Source organism: Xiphophorus hellerii, chromosome 6, assembly GCF_003331165.1.
Source record: "Xiphophorus hellerii strain 12219 chromosome 6, Xiphophorus_hellerii-4.1, whole genome shotgun sequence".
In the NCBI taxonomy this organism is placed as follows: domain Eukaryota; kingdom Metazoa; phylum Chordata; class Actinopteri; order Cyprinodontiformes; family Poeciliidae; genus Xiphophorus; species Xiphophorus hellerii.
The window spans coordinates 23,432,363-23,457,824 of record NC_045677.1 but is presented as its reverse complement, the minus strand read 5'-3'; the positions used below and the strand labels follow the sequence as shown (position 1 = coordinate 23,457,824).

Sequence of the window (25,462 nt, the reverse complement as noted above, 5' to 3'; positions counted from 1 at the left end):
CAAAGATTGAAATGAACATTTAACACTAGAATTGAAATACATTTTAAATATCCAAAAATAAATAAACAAAACAACAAATAAATTGAATTATAAAGTCTCTGTAAATAAAATTGGCATTAAAAGCAGAATTGGTTGAGACCAAAACACCAGACTTTTATTATCCAGTTTTTTGGTAGAAAGAGAAAAGAAAATCAATAAATCATGCAAATGTAAATAATTGAGTTTGATGTAGTTTATGGTGTGACTAACTGATTTATTGCTTATCGCGACAGGCCTAGAGGTAATTTAAACTTTAACCCAGAACTGTAGCATGTTCCGTTGTGTTGACTTTCCACCAAGTTGAGGTATTTCTGCCGTCTGCTGTGTTAGAAGTAACACCTTCCCCTCGGCCGTGTTTCTTCCCTGCTCGCCTCCTGGCCGTCAGAGCGAAACTCTCAGGCTGTAAAAACCCGCAGCCCCTCCTCGGACAATGGGCCGGCGCAGCGCCTGGCCTAATTGTGCTTGTTGACAGCGACTCGGCCTTGCTCTGGCTCGGCGTTGAGTGAAACCGATGAGAGGCCCAGCTTCCTGCCTCCCCGCCTTACAATGGAAGTCCCCAGTCACATGACCTTCCTGAGCTGAAAGGAGAAACCGTCCAGGAAGTGAGCCGGGGGCAGGACGAGCGGGGCGGTCCGCCTCTCCAGATGGCATGAAGAGTCCCACGGGAGATGCTGAGGTTGGGGAGTTGGTGTGTGTTGAACGTCAGTGTAGTTCCTGAGTGGATGTTCATTCAGTCAGGAAAGGAGCGATGCAGACGAATAAACACATTCTTACTGTCGCTGCATTGTTCAGATTCCAAACTTCAAAGCTTCACGTCTGAGGAATGTCTCCTCTGATGAAGTGATCAAATAAAAATAGCACACCGCTCAAACTGCTCTCCTAAAACATAAATAGGAATAACAAGCTTTGTTTTTCATTTTGATTACTAAGCAGAGGCGAGTGGAGTACACAACAAGTTTATCGGACGATGAATTGACTCTGAAGTTATTGCGATAAATGATAATATTATTATTTTGAGACCATTTTCAACTAATGTAATGGTAATAATGCAAGAACACATTCTCAGAGCTCAATAAACTTTTACATTATAAGGAATATTTAACACTGGAACTGGAAGACATTTTTAAATATCCAAAATAAATAGAGAAAATAACAAATAAAATGAATTATGAAGTCTCTGTAAACATAAATGTCCTTCAAAAACTGGTATAGGAGAGACCAAAGCACCAAACTGAAGACTTTTATCATCCAGTTTTTGGTAAAAAAAAAAAAAAAAAGAGAGAGAGAAAAATTAAAAACAATAAATCACGCAAATGGAAATTAGTGAGCTTGTTTTAATTTATTATGCAATTAATTGACTTATTGCCAAGAGTTGCACAACTTAAAGTAAAAGTGAAAAGTAGCTGTCCAAAAGAATTACTAAAGAGTAAAATAAAGTATTTGATAAAAATCACACTTAAGTACTGAGTGACTGATCAAAACATCAATCATTTAATCTTTAAAGATTACACAATCACATAGACCAAAATAGATGGAACAAACTTATGAAACTTCAACAAAAACTGCGGGTGTGTCTGTCTGGTGAATTTCTGGTTAAAACATGTTTGTTTTTTATTCAGTGAGTAGAAAATCCAGAAATTCCAGTAATCCAGTAATAGTAGAGATACTTCATAATAAAATTAATCAAGTAAATGTAAAAATATAGTTGAGTAAATGTAAGTAGTTAGTACCCAACTCTTAAATTATAAGTACTTTTATAATTTTCCCCTAAACTCATGTCTTTCTTCTCTTCTTCCAGAGTCTTTGGCATCTCCCCCATCGTCCAGACCAACTGCTCCTACACCTGGAAGCTGATTGTTCACCCGGACCGTAAGTGGTACCACTTCGTCAATCCCATCATGCTGCTGGTCCTCTATTACACCCTGGCAACGCTCATCCGCCTCTGGCTGCAGGAGCCCATCGACCAACTCATGGTGAGACACCATGTCAGGGCAGGAGTATTTTTAGTTGGATTGGTTTATAATCCTGTAAGGGGGGAAAATGGAGGATCTTTACTGGGAATTGTTTTATATTTTATGTTATGGGCGCTGTTTTTAAAAACCTTTACTAACTTCACTAAGCCTGTTATCCATACATTTATAAATGTCATAGTTCCCAATTAAATATTTGATTCACAAACTAAATATTTAGCTCCTGTTATAAATATTTAGTGTGCAAACTAAATATTTAGCTCCAAATAAAATAAGTAAAGATATTTAACTTTTTTGTTAAATGTTCAGCAAGCGAACTTAAATATGCAGTTTAGCTTGCTAACTATACTTTAGTTTGCTTACTCAAGGAATATTTAGTTTCTTTTAGCAACTAAAGTAAATATTATTTTGTTTGCTAAACAAATTTAGTTTAGCTAAAGTAAATGTTTAGCAAGCAAATTAAGTATTTAGTTAGCAAGTTAGTGTGCTAACTGTCTAAACAGAACAGAATCAACAATTACATTGAATTATAAAGTATCTGTAAACAAGATTGTCCTTCAAAAAAAGAGCTAACTAAATATTTAGTTTGCTTGCTAAGCTTTTAGTTAATAAGCTAAATAGTCTGCATGTTAACAAGTTAAATATTTAAATAACCTGCTAACCAAATATTTAGGTTTTTAGGTAAATGTTTAGCTAATATGCAAAGTGGAAGTGGACTGTCAAAGTAAAAGCCAGGTCTTGCGGACCTTTAATGTCATCTGTACCCAGAATGCATTGCTGCAGGACTACAGCCTGTTGCTTCATAGCATTTCTTTGTAAATGGCAAAACTCTCTTTGACATAAAGGCCTTCTTGAAGCTGTTCTGAATAAATTAGAAGTTGAACTGCTGCAAAGTTAATTTAACGAGGCATTTTTTTCACCTCCATTAACACAGAAGAGCGTGAAATCCTGCTAAATCCAATTTCTGAAAGGGCAAATGATGCTTTTGGCTTCAGTAAAACTTTCCTCCAATTGTTTTAATGAGTGGCAGAGTGTGCAGCAGAATGGTACGTAAACATTTTTCCACATTTTACCGGAGAGAATCCCGTCGTCCATGTTCTCAGAGGTTTCAGTGGAGCAGCCTGGTGATAGGATCTGAAGTTTGGGAGCTGGAGGCCCCGTTGTGGTTAGGCAAATTGTAATGTTTTCAGTCTGGCCCATGGGCGCCTCCCATGTCGTATAACTTGTCTGATTTAATGAATGGATGGGCCTCTGAAGAATTTGATTCCCTTCTTAGGAGGTAATGCATCTAAACCCTGCAGGATAGCAGATGCTCTGCACCTAATTTATGCAAAACTAGTCTAAAATTTGACATTATACCTCAATGTCAAGTGTGGAAAAATGGTTTAGATGTTTTTCTTCCTTTTAGCTTAAAGGTTTCTGTTTAGATTTGTGCACTTGCCTGTCAATGTGGAACAGATAAACACAAAATAAAAATGTTCAGCTTTTCAGTCCTTTTTCTGGCATCTTGTCATCTATTTCCTGGTTTCAATCGATCAAAGTCTGTCCTATAAAAATTCTCATTTACTGCCACTCCCCAGCCGATCATTTTGAAGCAGGAAACAACTAAGCTAATGATAATCAGCTAATTTTATTATTTATATGTGAAACAAGACAGCAGAGTGGCCATTTTGGCACATCATCAGGTTATTAGAATTAACTAACAATTAGTCAATGAATTCAAAGTCTGATCAAAGTAATACACAAAAAATAAAATACAAAAAAGTACAACATGGTATGTTTGAAACGGTAACAATAATTTCTACACTTGACAAAGTTGTTACTGTTATAATAGCTCAATTTTTTATTAAATTTTTTTGTTTGATGCATTTGTTTAGTAAAAATATACAATAAAGAATAACTAAATTGATTCTCCATACAGCTGAAAAAAACTACATTTATGTTGTTTTGATTTACTTTGATGCTAGAAGCACTTAAAAAACATTTTACGCAACTTAATATAATACTTTTATTTTAGACCTATTTCTGATGTTTTGGTTCAGATTCTGTCTACAAAAGTTCCAGATTTTGTTCTGAAATATATCCACACAGATTTATATGAGCAGCAGGGTGTCCTTATCATATAGGATACATCAAGGATGACCGACCAGCCCGAACTTCTCTGCTCTGTGTGCATATAATGCGTTATCTGACATGTTGCTGGTCAAATTTTGACCAGCAGGGGCACAAAATGGCTCCATATTCAAACATTAAACCGTTACATGGGAGGTTTATAAGCATAAATTTAGCAAATAGTCAACATTTTTTGTGCTATTAGGGATTTTTCATTGTTGATGTTACAGTAACAGTTTGTAAAAGCAGAGAATGTATTATGTTTACAGGCCTGATCATATTTAAATATGTTTTTCTCACAAAGTTTAAAGTGTACGTATTATGCAAAATTCACATTTTGCATGTTTTCATATTTCCTTTGGGTCTCATCTGATTCTAAAAGCAGTCAAACCCTCCCAGACAATAAGATAATGTTTTTTAGTGTCTGGAAAATGAGCTGTTTCTAAAACCTCCCAGTTGTTAAGTCAGAATCAACAGACCTGAGCCGTTACCTAGCAACCCCAGCCCTGTTACCTGGCAACCCAGCGGAATTCCACCATGTTTAGTCAGCTGGTTTTATGTTGCTATTCAAGTTAAATGCTTTGTTGTTGAGTTACCATCCAGAAATCACTTTGTGGTTTCTTCTGCATTTCTAAGATGGACGGTTGTACAGTTGCGTGTCTGTTAGTAGCCATTTTCAGGTGCTAGAGTAAACGTTGAGTTGGGGGGCGTGGCCAGCAGCAGCTTAATTGGATTTAAAGTGACAAAAAGTCCTAAAACAGCTAATAGGTAAAACTGAGCAACTAAAATATCAATATTTAAGAATGACTTTGTGCAAAAAATGTCATGAGCATGTTTTGCAGAGCCCATAAATGTATCCAAACCTGTTTAGAAGGAACAAATTAATGACATAATGGGTCATCTTTAAATTTTTGAACAAATGTATTATATCAGGAAGTCATTTCAAAATAACCTCAGCTGCACAAGTCAATAAATACTTTAGATTCCTAAATTCACTCAACCTCACTAACTCGTGAAGCTTCATGCTGTGTGATCACCTTAAAGAAGACCTGCCTCCGTCTTCCTCCACCTCTGAGCTCGAGGCTGCGCTCCTCCATCTTGTAATGGAGTTATAGATTAGTGTTTTTATAGAGGGATCAATATTTCCCTTCAAACCTGTAGGCCTGTATGCATTATTGATCTGTCCACAAAGTGATGTGTGTGTGTGTGTGTGTGTGTGTGTATGGTTTTACCTACTCTTACACTTTAGGTTAGAGGCTAATAATAAAACATGATTGGTGCCTAAATCACACACTGACAGGTGTGTTCAATGGTGGAGGTGCCAGATTATGATGGATCTCATCTCGGACAAAAAAAAGATAAAATAAGGGAGATTTGTCTTAATAGTTTTTAGTTTGAGATGTTATATGTGAAAAATTTAAGCAACGAAAGAAGCAAAACAGAAAACAAACAAATATGTATATATTTTTAAACTCTTAGAGATTCCTGACTATCATGTTAGCTTCATTAACCCATGAATATGGAGTCACATACCTGCCAGAAACCACGAGGAGTGTGTTAAGCACAAGACAGGCAGCATTTCCATTTCTTTGTGGGCCCTTAAACGCAGCACGTCGAGCACTAAAACACGCTTCCTCCACCCATCTGAATGCTGTCGCCAGGAAATTTTTGTTTGAATATTAGCAAATTTGATTTGATTCTTTCCTTTTTTAACTTGGTAAAAAATGTAAATTCATAGGAATTAGCAAGTTTACTTTGTAAAAATTCAAAGAATAATCTCTACTGTTACATTATTGTGTTGCCATAGTTACAATCTGATCCTACGAGTTTAATCTTTCCTTTGTGTTTGAGCTCCTCCTCTTCTTCTAATACTCTTTTAATCCATGTTACATTCGTCTTCTTTTATGGCCATGCTGTGCTGCTTTCAGGGGCCTGCAAATAAATGGAAATACGGCCACTGTGGGCTCCATCAGTTAATAAATGTATTTGCTTTATAGACCCCTTAGGATTTTTGGCAGGAATATGATGCCACATATGATCCTCTTAAATGCAAAGATTTATGATTCCCTTATTGCATTATTTATCGTCCTGAGCTATAAACACATCACCAAACAGAAAATTAATATGTTGCTGCTGCTAAAAGTTGAGCAAAAATAAATATTAAAATAATCTGTATCATAAGTGATAAAATAAGTTGGGATATGTGACAAAAACAGTGTTGGTTTTTATATTTTTCTCTCATTAAAAACCAACAATGTAAAACCAGATGTAGGATTTGTTTAGTAAATTTAGAATGTTTTACTTGCCTTTAGAAAAAAATAATTATACATAATTTGCGGTTTGTTAACTTTCGAAACACAAGTGAAAGTCAGTGTAAATTTAGGCTTCTCCTGCACCACTTGTGGTATTTTAATTGCAATTTTTCTGTCATTTTTTTAGCTCAAGTATTGAAATCTAACAAAAACTCTGAAATACAATAAGTAAACAGAAGAAGGCAAATAAGTTTGGACCGGTTTGACGTAAAGTTCGGATGTTCGCTTGTTTGGAAGAATAATTTCAATAAAATTTGCAAATAAAAACAAAAGATAAATATTGCACATCTAACCAAAAAGAATTTATTTTCAGAGTGGAAATAATTTAACAGTTGATCGTATGGCAGCATTTTCAGTTGGGTTTTACTTTTTTCTTGTATTCCATTCCTGAATTGGAGAAACTGGTTACTTGTTTTCTGTCACTGTTGTTTTAAATCAGTGTTTCTCCAACTTTTTCACGCCGAAGACCACTTGCCCAATTTAACAAATATATACAACCTGAAATTGAAATATTAGTGGTGTTGTTCCTCTTAAGGTGAAAGGTGGCGCTGTTTTGTACTCGGGACATTTTGAGTTATTTACAGATTCTGAAAATAAGGATTTTAAGTTTTCCAATGATGGAAAATACATGGAAGTCCAAAAAGTTCTTTACTTCAAGTATTGTGTTGCATTATTGATGTTTTAGAGCTATTTGTAAGTTAGAAGCATAATAAAAGAAAAGTAGACTTGTGTTGCTTTTGGCAAAAACAAACATTTTCTTTCAGCCAGTAGGTAGTCCAATATAAATAATTTTATTTTAGGTGTTAAATGCAGTTAGTCAGCCCGGGGTGCAGCGCTGTTCACCGCCTCCTCAGATCTAGATCTGCATTCCTGTGGCATGCTGTGTATCTTAATAATACTTAAAAACAAAAGTTTTGCAAGTCACCCAGAGAAACGTTCCACCGGGATGTTCAGAATTTCTTTTTAGTGACCCGGTTTTCCATCATTATTTCTAAGCACAATCCTTTGGTAAGCTAGCTGTAGCGCCGCACTTTGTTTACCTGCAGTACCTCGCTGACCACTAAGGGGCGCCATCAGTGGTCTGGGGAAGTGTAATTCAGTGAATAATAGCACTTTTAATGCTCTTTTAGTCCAACTTTGCATTAAAAGTGTCATTGTTTACCGAATTACTCTTCATGACATAAACATTTATGAAGAATTGTTTATGTTCTTAACAGTGGAATATCAGTCTTATGCACAACGCTTCAAATAAAGTGGTACGAAATAAAACTCATCAGCATTTCCTTTTTAAAAAGTCGCCCAGCTTTGCCCAGCTTTGCCCAGCTTTGGCTGGTAAGAGTAGAAAACATCAGTTTCAATGTTGAAGAAGCACATCGAACACCAAACTGGCTATCTGTGTTTTCTCAGGACGATAAGGATGAAGATATGTGCGAGGAAGAGAAGCAGAGTGGAAACAGACTGAGTAACTCGGCCAACAGGAAGAGGCAGCTCTGGTGGGAGTCTCGCCAGGGCACGGATGAGAAGAACGTACGTCAGGGTTGTAATGCACGCATGAGCAGCCTTGTATTGATTATCGGACATTTGATTAAGTAAACATGATCCTGTTTGTTATCTAAATGTGAAAGGTGCTGGGAATCCAAATAGCTAGTTTAACTGCTGAAGAACCTGCTCACAAGGCAAATAACTCGTTTTTATTCTAAAACTAAACAATCAATAATATTTTAGATAAGCAGAAAACTAGCTGTAATATGATAACCTGCAGCTGTTTATTTTCTAGCTTCATTACTCGTTCTGTTTCAGTGTGATAAATGATCTTATTCTCCCAAACACACTTTCTGACAATGTTCTTAAATCAAAGTGTGTAGTCTGTCCCTGGCGGCCATCTGCAGCAGTCTGGAAGCTTTTAGTGAGAACACACAGATGAGCTTCTGGCTGGATTTACAAAGTCGCTCCACTCGGCTTTGTTTCTGCTTATCAGCGACTGTAAAGAACAAGGAGGTCCTTTGACTTCAGCAGCTCATCGATAACACGCCTCGCCTTGTATGCTCTGTTTTTGCTCCTAGCTTCTCTCCACCCAGGATGGAATCAGTACTACTGAGGTGCGGCTGCTCTGGATGTGTTTTTAAATCTATTCTCTACTCCCTTTTGTGGTCTTCTGAGAAAAAATGAATGAATACTTTCTGCTTTTCAGACTGCATCCTCATATACAGCGCTACAAAAAACATAATAATTAGATGTTTAGTAGCTGTGTTTCCATACAGACACGTTGCAGCGTGACGTCACACACGCAAGATCCCGCCTCCATCTCCCAAAAGCTGCTCGCTAACGATGGCTAGCACTGGTTTTAGCTGTCAAGTTGGCAACATATTGTGCAAAATGTTAAATGTGTGATATATGTAAAAGAAAACGGGATGCAGTGCTTTGCTACTAATTGTGAACAAGGTCAGGAAATTAAAGTTTTAATTTAGAAAAATAAAAGCGAGGGAGAGGGACGTAATTCAGTTATGCTAGCTTGACTTTGACAACCTTAACATATAGATGTGCTGCGGAATTTGGTGTGTTTTGGTTCAGTTAAAAAAATTAATAAATAAGGCAACCTAAACACCAACTGTGACAGATCGTCAGTAGAGAAAGTGTTGAAATTAGATAATCAGCCATTTCTGTGTTGATTAGCTCATTTAAAGGGCAGCTAATCTACCACAGCGATCACTTAATGGACATCAAGCCTAAAACCATAAAATTGTAACGGACTGAATGTCTGTTTGGGTGGGAAATGTTTGCGTGTTTTTTAATGTTGAATCCTGAAACATTAGTTTAGTTGTTGTCAGCGAGTTGCTATGGCAACGAGTCCATGCGTAGCGAGAGAAAAGAAGAACACAGTGTTTTTGAGTTGTTCTTCAATGTTTTTTGTGTGTTATTTTTCCCTTTCCTGCACTAAATTAATAATACCTACATCTCCAGGTTTCATTTTGTTAAAGGGATTGTTTTACCGTAGCAGTGCAGTTATGGGTGGCATGTAAAAGAATCGTCTTTTTGCCCTGCAGTGTTGTGTGCATGCGCGAAATTTCCGGATGTAACGTGTTGATAACTGAGCAGTTTGACATTTCAAAAGTAAACTCGCTTAATAAAAACGCGCCAATAAAAAAAAAAAAGCGTTTTTTGTGCTAGGATGAGGTATTTTCTCTGGCCGTATCAAAATATGTGTATTTTCCAAGACTGCAAAGAAAACACTTTTTTTTTTTTACATCAAATGAGTTACAATAACCAAATGATGTCAATGGTGTAAGCTACAACGAAGAAGACGACAGTAATTTTATTTTTTTATAGGAACAGATACAAAAACATGTATCAAAATAATCTAATGCTTTCATAAGAATGTATATAGCCATCGCTACTTCACAATACTCGTCCCTAGAAGGACCTGTAACAATTGATTAAAATGAAAAATTAAGATCAACAGTAAAAACAATGAAATGATGAAAAAGACATTAAACAATATACTGAAACAATATACTTTTCTACTGAAACAAAACAATTACTATATTTAAAAACGAGTACAATTCTGGTTCATCTGTAGCCAATTCTTAAGCCTTGAATTTAATATTTTAATGTGAATTATGATCTTACAATCAGATGGTAATGAGAAGTAGTTGGAGGACGATGCTGCTGCATGTTTTGTAACAACTTACTGTGCGAAAACCATATCCACGTGTGATTTTAATTGCGTTTTCTGTTTAAAACATCAAAATTGGGGTTTTTTGACATTAGTGGATTATCAACAAGTTTTTTGCACACATTTATAATGGAGACATAGCTACTGTCAAAATACACCTTCAGTGTCAACACTTTAGGAAAACGTAGCATGTATAAATTAATCTATTGCAAATTTGCAGCTGTAGTTCCCTCATTTTTTTAAAGCAAAGAAAGGGAAAAATATTCCCTAGATGAATATTTTTCATAAGTCCTTTTCATAGCAGGCTTATAAGGAACTTGAATCTGAAATGCAGTGTGAAAAGCAGCAATAAAACTTTCCATTGCCCTGCAAAGACATTGCATAGTAACAAACTATTAACTGAAATGACCAGAAATTGTAATAAATTTGCTACTAATGGAAAAACTGAGTAATTAGGCGCCTGTCTAATTAATTCAAAATTATCTCACACAGTTGCTCTGTTTTGCCTTTGCAAGGCTGAGTGTTTCACAGTAGCATAATCCCTTAGCGTCTGTGTTTCTGTAGTTAGATTGATTTTAGTTTCTGATTCCGATCCTCAGGTTGTTCCCACCCCAAACGGGACGTCTTTTGACTTCGTCACCACTGAAAATGGACCGGCGTCTCTGGACTTGTACTCAACCCCCCAGTATAAACTGGACAAGCTCAGTGACGGAACAGGTGAGCCAAGCAACGGTAGAAATGCTGGAAAACTAATTACATTTTAGATTTATTCCTCATGGACTGAATGTTAGAAAGGTTTCTAGATTAAATTGCTTCTCATTTATTTATATTTAACATTTAAACAACTTTCATGTTTAATATCTGTTTCTCACCACATAAAAAGATAAAAGTGGAGAAGAAACTGCTCAGACGCTGGCGTGAAAACAAGATGCGAGTGGCCCAAAAAAATAATAATAATAATTGAAAAGCCTCCAGAATACCTGAAGAACAAATACCTGAGTTATTGTTGGAGTTTTTAAAGTTTATTTACTGCTGAGGTGAGGCATTGTGCTGGATTGTAGAAACAGGATCAATAAGCTGAATAACTAAATAACTCACCTGATTCTTAATTTTCATGAGCTCATAACATAAAGGAAGAAAAGTGCCAAACTAAAAATGACCTTTCCTTACTTTGACTTACCTTTCTTAAGCTTATCTTAGTTTGTCTTAGCTTAGAATTGGTTTGTTTACTTTATTTGTTTGTCATTTTAGCTTAGTTCAGCTAATCTTATTTTCAGTTTAGTGTCACTGGGCTTATTTTAGTTTTATTTAGCGTAGCTTAGCTCGCCGTTCTTTAGCTTAGCTTGCTTTTCTTTAGCTTAGCTTATCTTTTCCTCGCTTCTTTATTTTCAATCTCTTGCTATGTTAGCTCAACTTAGCTAATTGTACTTTAGCTTATCTTCTCTTTTCCTAGCGTTTTGATCTTTTCTTATCTTGCCTTACATTTTCTAATCTTATGCTAGCTTAATTTAGCTAATTTTATCTTATCTTATTTTACCTACTTGTAGATTACCTTAGCTAATCTTTCACTTTACATTATTTAAGATTCACTGAGGTATCTCACCTTAGCTTGTCGTGTGTTAGCTTACCTTGTCTGACCTTCCCTTATATAAGACAAAAGATCTATAATACAATCTAATATTAGGTTTTATTAGCTTAGTTTATTTTGTCTTTCATACTGTAACCTAGCATAGCCTCACTTTAGGCTCTTTTAGTTTATCTTATTTTAGTTTATGTTAACCTTCGTTTGTTTATATTAGTTTAACTTTTCTTAATTTAACTTAATTCGCTTTTAGCATTGATTGTTTTAGTTTATTTTTTTATTTTTATTCATAAAGATTCATTCTCTCCACACCAGAATGGGTATTTTTCAAAAGTGATTTTTTTTTTTGTCTCTGCATGCAACAGTCAGAGGAAAATAATGTTTTTTTTTATTTTAAAAACACAGATTAAAACAAAATGCTTTCCAATTTTTCTACATTTTCAATCATGTAGACTGGATATTAGGAGATTTAAAAAAAAAAAAAAAAAAAGCAATAACAGAGTCCCACTTTGTAAATGCTCACTTGATTTTTATTAATCATCCAACCAGAGAAGAAAGACGAGTCTGTGTATGAAGTGAGCTTGCCTCCTGAGGATTCAGCACTGAAGGAATCAGAAGAAGAAGAAGAGAATGACATTAAGAAAAAAGGAGTCGGCGCGATGGTGAAAGTTTTCCATTTCATCATGAAACAGAGCTACATCTGTGCTCTAATAGCTATGATGGTGAGTGAAGCAAATGCCAGGTGGAGTAACATTTAATAGGAACATGATCTATTTGTTTGATTTCTATTTTTTCCATAAAGAGAAACATGGTAAATTTCATCCTATAGTTTACTACTAAAATAGACAGCTCAGTAGCTAGCCTTAGTGCCTTATTTTTAAAGGCAACCTATTGAGCAAAATTCACATTTTGCACATTTTTATACATTTATTTTGGTCTCAAGCACTTAAAAAAAAACAACTAGATGTTTTCTGCTAATAACTTGTTTTTTGGTGTCTGGAAAATGAGCCGTTTCAAAAAACCTCCAGAATGAAGTCAGCAGACACTGCCCGTTACCTAGCAACCTCAGAAGCCCCGCCCGTTACTTAGCAACCAAGCAGATCGCCGTGGCCAGCAGCAGCTAATTTGGATTTAAAGTGACAAGACACCCTAAAATAAACGGCTCAATCTGAAAGGAGCAGACTGAAATCTCATTATCTAAGAATGATTTTGTGCAAAAAATGTAATGAACATGTTTAGTATAGACCATAAATCTATCCTGACCTGTTCAAGGAAGCTTTAGGTAAATTTTCTTAGTGTTAAACTTTTATACTGTTTTTGTTTTCACACTGGACATTTAAACAGCTCATATTATGAACTTAATTAGAGTGGATCCTGTCATAATGGCCATGTTTAGTTGTCAGACAGTGGAAGATAAACATGAAAATGGGAGCATAACATTTTAGAACAATAAAGTAAGGTGGAATATTCTGTGTTAATGCTGTTATTTTTTACTAATAAGTGTGAACACCGGGTCGTCTGCAGGCGTGGAGCATCACCTATGTGAGCTGGCTGACCTTCGTCTTCCTCATGTGGTCGTGCGTCCTGTGGATGGTGAGGGACCGGCGGCGGTACGCCATGCTGTCGTCTCCCTTCATGGTGGCCTACGGCAACCTGGTGATCGTCCTGCAGTACATCTGGAGTTTTGAGAACATGACGCCGGTCGCAGGATTCTTTGTCTCGAAGAAGAACCCGTTCCACTCGCTTTCATCCAAGGTTTGGAAGCTGAAATTATTCTGTTTTTATTAAATTGTAAAACAAGCCAGAGTGGTGTAGTAAACTTCAGAGAGTGTGTTGGAATATCTCTAACGATTTAAAGATTTTCCCCTTTTCGCCTTTTCTGCGCGTGTGTTTATCCTTCAGGTTCTAGAAAGTGGAATAATATTTCATAACTACTGAAATTTACTATAAGCCGTCTGACAACCAGAACATCTGCTTTGAAGTTTACACACTCGGTTCTGATTTATGGCTTGGACTGAACAGCTTTCCGTGGCTTTTGGCCAACAATAACTGGCTCTGGGTCGGCTCATGTAAACCGCAGTTAATTCATCACTTCGTAGACTCTTCTTCTCTGAATGTCGTCGTTTTGTTGTGTCTAGATGTTGTGTCTGTTGACGTTCTGGTTGCTGCTGAGACAAACGCTAACAGAGCGACAGGAGAAGCTGAAAGAAGACAGCGCAGGTCTTTCAGACGTCTTTGTGGACGAACAGAAGAAAAAGGGTAAGAATTATGCTAATCCTAATTTTGTTTATATTAGTCAGTTCATCCAGGATGTTGTGATTTTTTGTTTGATTGTTGCAGCTTAAAAGTACAAATTTTGCAGCAACGTTTAAAGAAACTTTACATTTTTTCAAGCTTTATTTTTGCCTTAACGTAGTCTTTTATAAAAAGTTTAAATTACTCCACATATAGTAATTTAATACTATATGTATTCCCATTATAGACAGAATTTTAACATAGTTTGTATTTAATATTTAAGTGAATACAACATTTTTATTATCTTCTTTAAATAGCACCTTAATACAAATAACATCATGTCCAGGGAAGTTGTCAAAGTGCAAAATGAATACATTTTGTTCAACCAAGTTAACATGAACTGTGTACACATTATGAGCAAATCATACAGAACATCTTGAACTAGTCTAGCACAAAAAAAAGGGCAAACGACTAATCGAATTAATTGTGATTAATTGATTATCAGAATAATTGTCAACTAATTAAATAATCGATTAACTGAAAAATATACAGACTCAAGAAAAGGCTTTTTGCCTTTTCTTGAGTCTTAATTTGTTAATTTGTTACGTCTTAATTTGCTGAAAGAACAACAAATTTAGATGTAATTAAGTCAAAACCGTACAAAAAAAAAAACATTTTGCATTTAAAATAAAAGAAAAAACGTATTTGTCTGTAAATATGTTATACCCGGAACTCAAGCGGCATTTTAAGCTTCACTGAGTTTAAATTCTGTAAAAAAAAATCTCTTATTAGGCACCTTTTGCTATTTACTAATAGCAAAATTATTTATTAATGCAACAAATAAACTAATTAATAGATCCAATTATTTTATCTACAAATAATGCAAAAAAAAAATTTAACATTTGCTTATTTGTATTTCTACAATTGTGTAAAAAAGAAAAGGTTTAAGAGGTTAAATAAATAGCTTGCAGAGTGTGACAATTTATTTCTCAGATTAATTATCAGAATAATCGATTACTAAAATAATAATTAGCTGCTGTCCAAAATCCAATCAAATTATTTGTATAAGACATTTAAGCAACAAGGCAGTTCAAAGGGCTTCACATCATAAAAAATTTTGTCGTTTAGCTTCACTCGTGGTTTGGCTTTCTAGAGACGTCGTGAAACAGGAAGTGAAGTTAGAAGTGGGCTAAGAGGATTGGTCAAAATTCAGCCTGTCTTGCAGTGATTGGTCAGATTTGTGGAACGGTTGTAATGATTGGTGAAAATTATCAAAATTTGTGAATGATGAGTGAAAACAAAAGAAATAAAATAATCACCACTTCTGTTTTGTCTTAAATATGTGGCTTCTTGCAGATAAATGCAAGATATTTTTTTAAAGAACTCTTCCTGGTGTTTATGCTCTTATAGAGGAGGAGGAACCAGAGGAGGGAGGAGAGCAGGACCTCATGCAGGTTCTGGGCGGCCTGGTGATGAGCGTTCTGGTCAAATACTGGATCTACATCTGTGGCGGGATGTTTTTCATCGTCAGCTTCGAAGGAACCATCGTCATGTACAAGATCATCTACATGATGATGCTACTCTCCTGTGTGGCGCTCTACCAGGTACCCACACCAGTGCCTTGCTAAATTTCCTCTTATAAAACATGTTAAATCAGTCCTTATTATAAGCAATAACAGCTGCTTTTACAAACGCACAATTAAAGTGTTATTTTGAAAGACATAATAACACTTATGTCCTTAAATGAATAAGTAAAAAATATTTTGGTTAAGGTTTGTCTGGTATAAAACATCTCTGTCAGATTTTGACAGAACCTGTAAAGATCTAAAGTCAGATTTACAGTGCTTAAAGGGGCCTTTCATGCACTTTTTGCGTATTACATGTCTCAACACTTCCTTTTGGGTCTCAACTGACTCTAAACACAACTCAAGTTCTTCAAAAACCCAACCAGACAATAAGTTCATGTTTTTTAGTGTTTTGATAATGAGCTGTTTCAAAAACCTCCCGTACATGCTTATACCGTTACCTAGCAACCCCAGCCGAACCCAGCCCTGTTACCTAGCAACCCAGCGCAGCTCCAGCACATTTAAGCAGCTGCACAATGGCTGCTGGAAAAGACTAGTGTTTTGTTGTTGACTTACTACTCAGAAACCACTTTCTGGGTTTTGGTTGGTTGTGCAGGAGGCTCTACTTCTGCTTTTCAAAGATGTATGGTTCTGTAATTTTGCATCTGTTTGCAGCCATTTTCACATGTGGGTGTAAACATTGAGTAGGTGGGCGTGGCCAGCAGCAGCTTATTTGGATTTAAAGTGAAAAGAGGCTCTGAAACAACCCAGAACAGGCAGAACTAAGCAGAAAATCTCATCATGCAAGAATAATTTTGTGCATAAGACCTTTGACCTGTTCAAGGAAGCATAAGAGGTCACCTTTAAGCAAAGATTGAGTCTGTTAGTGACACTGAGTGACACATTTACTTAATGTTTTATCCCTCAAAAGACAAACGGATGTATGTTTCTATGAAACACTATGAAATAAACTTTAACATCTATAGAATATGAGGGTCCTATTAAATTTAATCTCTTTTAGTTTTGAATCCTGACATCTTGTGCTACATTTTAATTTAAAACCCAGTGATATCAGACAATCCAATGGCTGCTGTTTGCTCCAGGTTCACTACGAGTGGTGGAGAAGGATCCTGAAGTACTTCTGGATGACTGTGGTGATGTACACCATGCTGGTCCTCATCATTGTCTACACCTTCCAGTTTGATGGATCCGACAACTTCTGGAAATCAGCGCTGAATGTGACGGACGACAAGTGAGTAACGACTGATCGGAGACGCAGGACGCCGACTCGTCTCAGGTTTCCTTCCCAGCTGGATCTGAGCAAACAGCTTCATCATCAAACCATTGATTTACCTGAAACGCCCTGGATTCTTTACCAACGTTTTCCACATGTGAACTGCTACTATTCAGGAAGAAGTTAATGTGGGAAAAAAAACATGGATTTCACATGTGGGAACATTAGAGTAATTTGTCATTGCAACAGGATCACGTCTGTCTCTTTAAAAAAAGAATGCATAAAAACGTCTCGTATAGGTTCTACAGGTTTCACATTATATTTTGTGAAAAACATGGAAGAATTTCATTTGAAAAATTTTCCCACATGTGGAAAATATGTTGTAAAACAGTTCACATGTTTTATGTATGTTCAATGACTTGTTGAAATCACTTCCAACAAGTCATTTCACTTGTTGAAATGACGTAGAATAGTAAAATGTGAAACACAAGAACAGCTTCTGCACATAAAATGATTTTCAATGTATGTTTCACATTTGATCATAACATTTGAAAATGTTATGATCTAATACTAACATGTGAAATATTATATTGAAATGTGGGGAAATAATTAACATGTGTAGGGTTTTACATGTGTTTTCGCATGTTGAGATGACATACAGTACCAAAATGTGAAACACGTGAGAAAAGTTTTGCACATAAATAGATATGAAGTTTATGATTCACATTTTAAAAAATGATAATCTAATTATAACATGTGAAGCACCTGGGGACAATTTCCCACATATTTCACATGTAGAGAATATGTGGAGTAGTGGCAACACATAAAAGAAAACCTTGCACATGTGAAATCATTTCCATCTGGGGTTCACATGTAGAAATTATATTATGTTTTAAAGTGATAAAACCGTTCACGTGTAGCATTTCACATGTGAACTGTTTTTACATGTTGACATAGCATACAGTACCACCAAATGTGAAACACATGAGAAAAGCTTTTGCACATAAAAGGATTTGAAGTTTATATTTCACATTTGGAATTTTTTTTATCATCTAATAGTACTGTAAAAAAAGTGGGATAACTTTTGAGATATGGAGCAGTTTCCCTCATGTTTCACATGTAGAAATAATGTGATGTAGTTACAAGGAAAACCTTGCACATGTGAAATCATTTATAGCTTCACATGTGGAAAATACATATTAGTGGTAACATGTGGGAAACAGTTCACATTTATAGAGTTTTACATGTTGAAATTTTGTAGAGTAGGGTTTTGCATATAGCAGTATTTTCAGAGTATGTTTCACATTTGGAAATTTTTATCATCTAATAGTAACATGTGAAGCACTTGGGAAAACATTTGACTTATGGAGCGGTTTTTCCTCATGTTTCACATGTACAAGTAATGTGACATATAAAACACATGAAGGAAAACCTTGCACATATGAAATCTTATCCAGCATGGGTTTCACATGTGGAAAGTATATTATGTTGTAATATGTGGGAAAATGATTAACATTTGTAGGATTTCACATGTTGAAATTTTATAGAGTAGTTTCTGCTCATTGAAGGATTGTCACTGTTTCAGTGTTCACATTTATATAATTTAATAGTAACATGTGAAACACATGGGAAAACATTTACAAACATTGCTTTAACTTCTAAAATTTGTGGATTTTTTTGTAAGACTCAGGAAATGTGTTTTTCCAATGTTTTTGTTTTATTCTAAAAATGTTTGATCTGTTGTAGCTTGGTACCATAATTTCATAGCTCCTTGCATTTAAGCGGTGAGAAAATTAAAAATAAAAACAGTTTTACTTCACGTGTAACTCCAGATCTTCTCTTTTTGTTTTGTTATTTTAAATCTGTTGCAGGTTGAAGGACTTGGGTCTGGAGCGGTTTTCAGTTTCCATGCTGTTCACCCGGATCTTTATTCCCACTTCCTTCCTGCTGGTGTGTATCCTCCACCTGCACTATTTCCACGAACCCTTCCTGCAGCTCACCGACCTGCAGGCCGTGATAGCCAAAGAAGAAAGCACCATCTACAGGTGAGGCTAGATTCACATTTATTTTTAAGGAACAGCATAATTTTAAATTTATTTTGTAAAACTTTACAGGGATTGCTTAGAAAGTTATAAAGTCCTGGAAGATTCTGTGGTGACCTTTGTATAGACCTAAAGATGAACTGTCAATGGTATGCTATTGTTGGCAAAAATTTTTACGATGTTGAAGCTCTAACTAAAAAAGATGCTTGCTATGTAATCCTTAAAAGTGTGAAATTTAATTTAATATTTTTGTGTGGTTCTGATAATCAGGAAATTTTTTTTCCACATTCAGCAAATTTTTTATTTTTCAACTTAATCATGTTTTCTACAAAATTAGACGTACATTAAAAGATGTAAAAAGCAAATAATTAAATTCCTTTTTTAAAATAAAAGTTTTATTACGTAAAATGCAGTAACAGCGTTCCTTTAGTGTACGCTTGATCATTTGTAGCAAAGGATGCATCTGCAACTAAAAAAATAATGTCTGCTAATGGATTAGTACATGGATAGCAATTTTTTATTATTTTCTTTTTATTACAGAATTTGAACCAGGTGAAGCTAAAAACGGCACATTCAGAGTTCTGGGCAAGAACATATTTACAGACAAAGAAGTTTTTTTTTTATTTTAAATGCAAAATTTTTATGTTTTTTTGTTCAGTTTTGGCTTAATTATTGCTCTGACTGTGTTCTTTCAGTATATGGCCTTTTTAGAGTCTTTATTACTCCAGTTAATGATTAATCGATTACTAAATTAGTTGATGATTATTTTAATACTCAATTAATCACAATTAATTTGTTTAATGGTTTCAGCTCCAAGTTAATTAAAACATTTTCCAGGTCTGGACTGAGAAAATGAACAATATTTGGATTACAAATCCCTTTGTCACTGTCTAAATATCTTGTTTTTGATCAAACATGCAATGATGCCAATTGACAAAACGTTATCAGTCGTAGGAAGCCCAGCTGATCCCTCATCCTGAGCAAGTATAGGGTGACAGTGGAAAGGAACAACACCCTTTTAGCAAGAAGAAACCTCCAGCAGAAAACGGTTCAGTATGAGCGGCCCACTGCAGCAACAGATGAAGGATGCAGTTAAATTAAAAGTTAGCTTGCAATAGTAGTTAGCATAAAGTTAGCAAATCCCATTGGTGTTCCCACTTGTAACTGGGACATGATTAAAAATAATAGGTAACTTTAGAAGTAAAGTAAATGGAAAACGCCACACCAACAACAATTTTCCCCATTTTCCACAATTTTCTGAGTTTATATTATCATCTTTTTGGCCGTTGTTCCTTATAGCAACTAATTTTTTTGTATTTACCTCGCAGATAATTAATAACCAAAATGTCTTTCACTAGCACCAGGGGCATCAAGGGCATTTGTCCTACAGTTTGATAATAATGGCTCTTTAATAATTTGGACCAGTGAGGAGACATACGTCCAAGAAGACAAACTTTCCTTAATTTTTGTCAGTTCTATTTATTTATTCAAAGATAAAATGATAAAATGATGTGTCACTCGGATGGAAAACACTGAGCTCACGTACAAAATTATATTTCAGGAAAAAATATTGCTGGTTATTTTTAAATATTTAAAAACCAACTATAAATAAATATATATTTTTTTTCTATTTGGTTGTTCTCTGAATAACATAAAAACATATAAAATGCTGACTAGTATTTCACTGCTACTTCCTGGTTTTATAATAAATATAAGTTAGTTAGACATGCGGATGAAGCCATTGTTGAAGCCACTTTTCTTCAGATTTTCTCCAGTAGAACCAGTGCGCTCACCAGTTTGAGCGCTGGTTGTCCGGTTTATTTCTTGTGGGTTTCCTTCTTGTTTCGCCGCTCCTGACCTGTGACCTGCTGCCATACTTTCTCTGCCGCCCTTCTCTCACAGCCACATTAAAGTCAGGGAACGTGTCGATTTGATCATAAATAGGTGGGTATCTGCTCGCTTTTTCTCTGGTCCCCATCTTCAGCTCCGTTCACCTCCCAGCGTCTCCGGATGTGTCCTTCCCGTCCCCAAACCTTCCCTCTTCCCTTGTTTTTGGACTCTACCGTTGCTGCACAGTAGTCACTTTCCCCTGGATTTGAGATGTTTCACGTCACACGACTGGTTTTCCTTTTCAGGTGTTTTAATTTTTGCCGTTTGCTTGTAGCCCTAAAACGTTCTTAAGACATAAATTCCTCTAACTCAGGGTGTCAAACTCATTTTCATGAGCTGGTTGTGCCAGAATGTTTTGATAAAACCGTAAACTGTTGAAGTATTAATAAATAGCTGTTTCTGCATTCAATTATTACTTAAGGTAGATAAGATTAACAATTAAATATTATTTAACTAATCTCTTCACACTAATCAGTCCCTCCAGAATCTCATGATTGTTTTTGTGATTTTTTTTTTTTTTTGCAATGAAAATCAGTGATTTAGAAATATTTCCAAAACATTTTGCAATATTTGAGCTCATATAAATGTGTTGGTTTTTTTTGTTACTTGCCTCATTAATCATGGACTACACTGCAAAAACAGTGGTACCAGGTATTTTTGTCTAGTCTTTAGTGCAAATATCTTAGTACATGTGAAATTAGACACAAGTAACTTTTCAGCAAAATATAGCAGCTTTTTAAAGTAAATAATTCCTTAATATTATTAAAAATAATCCACTGGCAGATTATTTAAGTCATAATAAGACATTTTTCCCATGTTAAAAGTGAAATAATTTGCCAGTAGGACATGTTTTAAATCAATATTAAGGAACTATGTCTTAAAAAGCTCATATTTCTTGCTGAAAAGTTACTTGTAAGTTTGTTTCATCTAATTTTGAGTGCAAACTAAGATATTTGCACAAGAAAGTAGACTTGGTAACATTTTGTGTTTTTGCAGTGTATAACTTGATGGTGTGTAAGCGTGAGGCAGCAGAGTACAGTAGTAGATGTAAGAAATATTTTTATTTCCGGCTGCAAGGTGGAGATGGTATCACTTAAATCCAATGTTTTTGACCATCTTTACCGAAAATTTCCAATAAACTCATATTTATAGATTTATAGGTTTTGTTCATTTCACGTGAATTTTCGCGATTTTGGAATCCTTAAAAATTTGAGGGACTGATCCATGTAATTAGGCAGTGTACAGATAAAAACTGTTTTGATTTGATTAATAAAATGCTATTTAATCACTGAACTGTTCTCGTGAAGGTCGTATTTATTATTTATGCGACCCTTTGGGGCCTCATAAGAAGCTACGGCGGGCCAGATTTGGCCCCGGGGCCTTGAGTTTGACATATGATTTAACAGAAGTATTTTTTTCAGCATGTTTGGATCTGTGAGAACGTCATCTTTCTCCTCAGTACCTTCCCAATGACCCACCACCCTTCTGTCCTCCCGACCTCCCAGTTTTCCTGCTTTTTAAAATCTGTGTGGATCTCTGAGTGATTTTCAGGTCTGATCTCCGACTCGTTAATATTCACATCTGTGTAACTTTATTGTCCTGAGCAGCATCAAAGAAAAAATTCCTTCTCAACAGAGCAAGTAAGTGTTGACTGCTGGATGGCAGAATGCTTGCCTTGATATGCGGCCGGTTCATGAAAGCCAAACCCGAACGTTGACGGTGCTCCATTGCCTGAGGAGACTTTGAACGGCTCTCCTGCCTCCCTTCAGCTGCTATTTAACTGCTGCAAGAAGAAAGTGATGGAATACCATTGATTGTTGTAAAGAATGCAGAGGGAATGTGCACTGCTTTATGATAATAATGCTGATGAAACACTGCGCAGGTAGCAGTCTGAGGCTGAGGAATCCCGATTTAACTTCTGCATCAATGTGAATGAGTTGGTGTTGTTTTAATATACTTATGAGGACTTTGTTTCTTTGAATTAATTAATCAAAAAATGACTTTACAGAGTTTCATTCATGGAAATTATTTCTGCATGTCAGTGCAGATCTGCTGCGTTTTTTACCTCCACAGCTTTAGAGCTGCAGCTTCTTTTTATTGACAATAAAAGCAAACTTCTAATGAGTTGTTGATGCTTGATAAACTTTCTCCCCCAAAAAAGTTAATAGGATTTGTCCCAAAAACAAATATCTCAGCTTTTTCTTTCTAGTGTGAAACACTTAAAGGAAAAGAGCAGTTTGGCAGCCCTGCAATTAACTGTTTTTATACTGACGATTAATCGATTTAAAAAATTCTGCAGATTTTTTGTTTAAACCTTTTTATACAATATTAGAAATTCATTGAAATATGCAAATAAACAAATAATTCAGGAAAATTGCCTAAAATGGCATTTTTTAGTGAACACTTGATCATTTGTAGCAAAGGATGCATCTGCAGCTCAAAGGAATATTTTCAATATTGTGAAAAGTTCAGCCGTTTCCGTGGTAGGATTGATCTGATGATTATTTTTAGGATTAACTGATTAATAAATGGATAACAGGTGCTTAATAGGAGATTTGTTGTACAGAATTTGAACCAGGTGAAGCTAAAACTGCAACGCGACAAGTTTTGGATGAAACATATTTACAGACGGTGGCATTTTTAAAAATGTTAAATGCAAAATTCATAGCTTTTTTTGACTGTCTATTCTCCAGTTAATGATTAATCGATTACTTAATTAGTTGACAGTTCTTTAAAGATTAAATTAATCGCAATTAGTCGTTTCAAACAGATGTTCTTAAAAAGTGTCATTTAAATAATTGTGCCCATTTACAATCACAATGTTTTGGGTTTTTTTTTACAAGACATTTATGTCGTAAAATAAAGCTGCAGATGTCTCTTTAGGTCCAACTGAGACTCAGAATGGACGGAAACGCACCAGTTTGTGAAAAGTAATTCAAAGTACAGAAAAAAAGTGACTTTATATTGTATTGAAGAGGTTTCTTATCACTTTTTCTTATCTAAAAAGTGATATTTAGATAAGAACAGTAACACAAATTCATCAGCTAATCAGAATGATATGCAAGTTACAAACTGCATGATGGTCAGTTATGTTTTTTGGTTAAAACAAGTTAGTTCATTTATTGAAGTTACTCACAGTGGGTAGAGAATCCAGAAATTTTACTCAAACAAGAGTAGCGATACTTCATAATAAGGTCACTCAAGTAAAAGTAAAAAGTACAGAGTAGTAAAAAGAAGTTACACAAGTAAATGTAACTGATTAAATGTAACCACTTACTACCCAACTCTGCTGGTGTCATAATATTCCCTTTACTGAATAAATCCAGCTGTAGTTTTCCTACTTTTTGTGACTATAAATTGGTGATTAAATTAACAAACAACAAGTCTACCTAATCTGCACCAGGGATTCAAAAAGAACCAAAAAATCCTTTTAGAGGATAGAAAAATAATCCAAGTACGAACTTTAAGGGCTGAAAGCAGACATTCCCAGAAGTCCTCATAAGTGTAATAAAGTGGACATGTGAAAACTGATATTTGCACATATATCCAGGTGACTAAATGTTGTTTTCATGTCTTCAGACTGGCGGAGCCCGCAGCGAGCCTGGAGGACCTCACCATGCTCAGTGCGAGCTCGGTGGAGGCGGCGCTGCCCGGGGAGAAGGAAGAGCTGGAGGCGGAGGAGCGGAGCTGGGGCCCGGGAAACGACAAGCAGCAGGCGCTCGTTTTGGTGGCCGACGCCAACATGAGCGACGAGAAACCCAAGAGCTTCTCCGACCAGCGCCAGTCCAGCACGGAGGAGAGCCAGCGCTGCAGCGCCGCGACAGAGCCGGAGCCAACCACGGAGCAGAGCTCAGGTACGCAGCTACAAGGCAGCGCTCTCCGAACAAAAAGAAACGATATAAGTTTATATGTTTATGTATTAGTTCACCAAACAAAACAAAATGGAGAAGTTCAGATTTTAAACTAAATAATGAATTAAAGAAAAGCTTGCGACTTTTACCTTAAAGGTGACCTGTTACTCTTCTTTGAACAGGTTGGTTCAAATAAGCGTCTCTATACAAAACATGTTTGTTTACATTTTTTGCACAAAATTGTTCTTAGATAATGAGATTTTAGTTGTTCAGTTCTGCCTATTTAGAGCTGTTTTAGGGCGTTTTGTCACTTTAAATCCAAATAAGTTGCTCCTGGCCATTACCCCGAACTCAACATTTACACTCACACGTGAAAAAAGCTGAAAACAGATGCACAATTACACAACAGTACGTATCGGAAAAATAAAAGTGGAGCCTCCTGCACGACCAACAAGAATACAGCAAGTTGTTTCTGAATGGTAAGTCAACAACAAAACACTTGTCTTTTTCAGCAGCCATTGTACAGCTATAAAACCAGCTGACCAAATGTGCTGGAGGTCAGCTTTGGTTGCTAGGTAACAGCGCAGAGACTCAACAATCGGGAAGATTTTTAAACAGCTCACTTTCAAAACACCAAATGCCTCTTTTAGAAGCAGTTGAGACCCAAATGGAAGAATAAAAATGTTCAAAATGAGACTTTTGTGGACGTGCCGTGGTGGCGTAGTGGTTAGCGCAACCCATGTTTGGAGCCCTTCAGTCCTCGACTCGGCCGTCGCGAGTTCGACTCTCGGACCCGACAATATTTGCCGCAAAAAAGATGACATGAACTTCTTAGTTCCTCTGTCCATTGTAGTAGCTGATATATTGTGAAAATCCGGTGGAAATTATGAACTAATCGAGTCAGAAATACATTGCAGAGAATCAGTAGAAGTGGAAGACGCCAGTTTACGTAGAAAC

At 35.8% G+C, this 25,462-nt stretch overlaps 1 protein-coding gene and 1 long non-coding RNA gene across 5 annotated transcripts in view; one reads left to right on the top strand and one right to left on the bottom strand.

Annotated features, from left to right (window-relative positions):
• The window catches only part of piezo2b (piezo-type mechanosensitive ion channel component 2b), a 126,764-nt gene that overhangs the window by 53,559 nt on the left and 47,743 nt on the right, over positions 1 to 25,462 (top strand). For 3 of the 4 annotated variants that reach the window (XM_032564947.1, XM_032564945.1, XM_032564946.1), the window contains exons 8-18: positions 1,838 to 2,012; positions 7,841 to 7,960; positions 8,497 to 8,532; positions 10,706 to 10,823; positions 12,238 to 12,410; positions 13,213 to 13,443; positions 13,827 to 13,947; positions 15,334 to 15,527; positions 16,592 to 16,740; positions 18,594 to 18,767; positions 24,234 to 24,508. In XM_032564947.1, coding sequence (XP_032420838.1) covers positions 1,838 to 2,012; positions 7,841 to 7,960; positions 8,497 to 8,532; positions 10,706 to 10,823; positions 12,238 to 12,410; positions 13,213 to 13,443; positions 13,827 to 13,947; positions 15,334 to 15,527; positions 16,592 to 16,740; positions 18,594 to 18,767; positions 24,234 to 24,508 — 1,766 coding nt within the window. The remainder of the gene's footprint in view (positions 1 to 1,837; positions 2,013 to 7,840; positions 7,961 to 8,496; positions 8,533 to 10,705; positions 10,824 to 12,237; positions 12,411 to 13,212; positions 13,444 to 13,826; positions 13,948 to 15,333; positions 15,528 to 16,591; positions 16,741 to 18,593; positions 18,768 to 24,233; positions 24,509 to 25,462) is intronic. The other variant, XM_032564948.1, reaches the window with a different exon arrangement.
• LOC116721334 (uncharacterized) lies at positions 2,390 to 25,316 on the bottom strand. The gene is made up of 3 exons (XR_004339580.1): positions 25,213 to 25,316; positions 18,604 to 18,609; positions 2,390 to 2,400 (listed from the first exon to the last, which is right to left on the bottom strand). It is a non-coding gene; the product is annotated as an uncharacterized LOC116721334 (long non-coding RNA).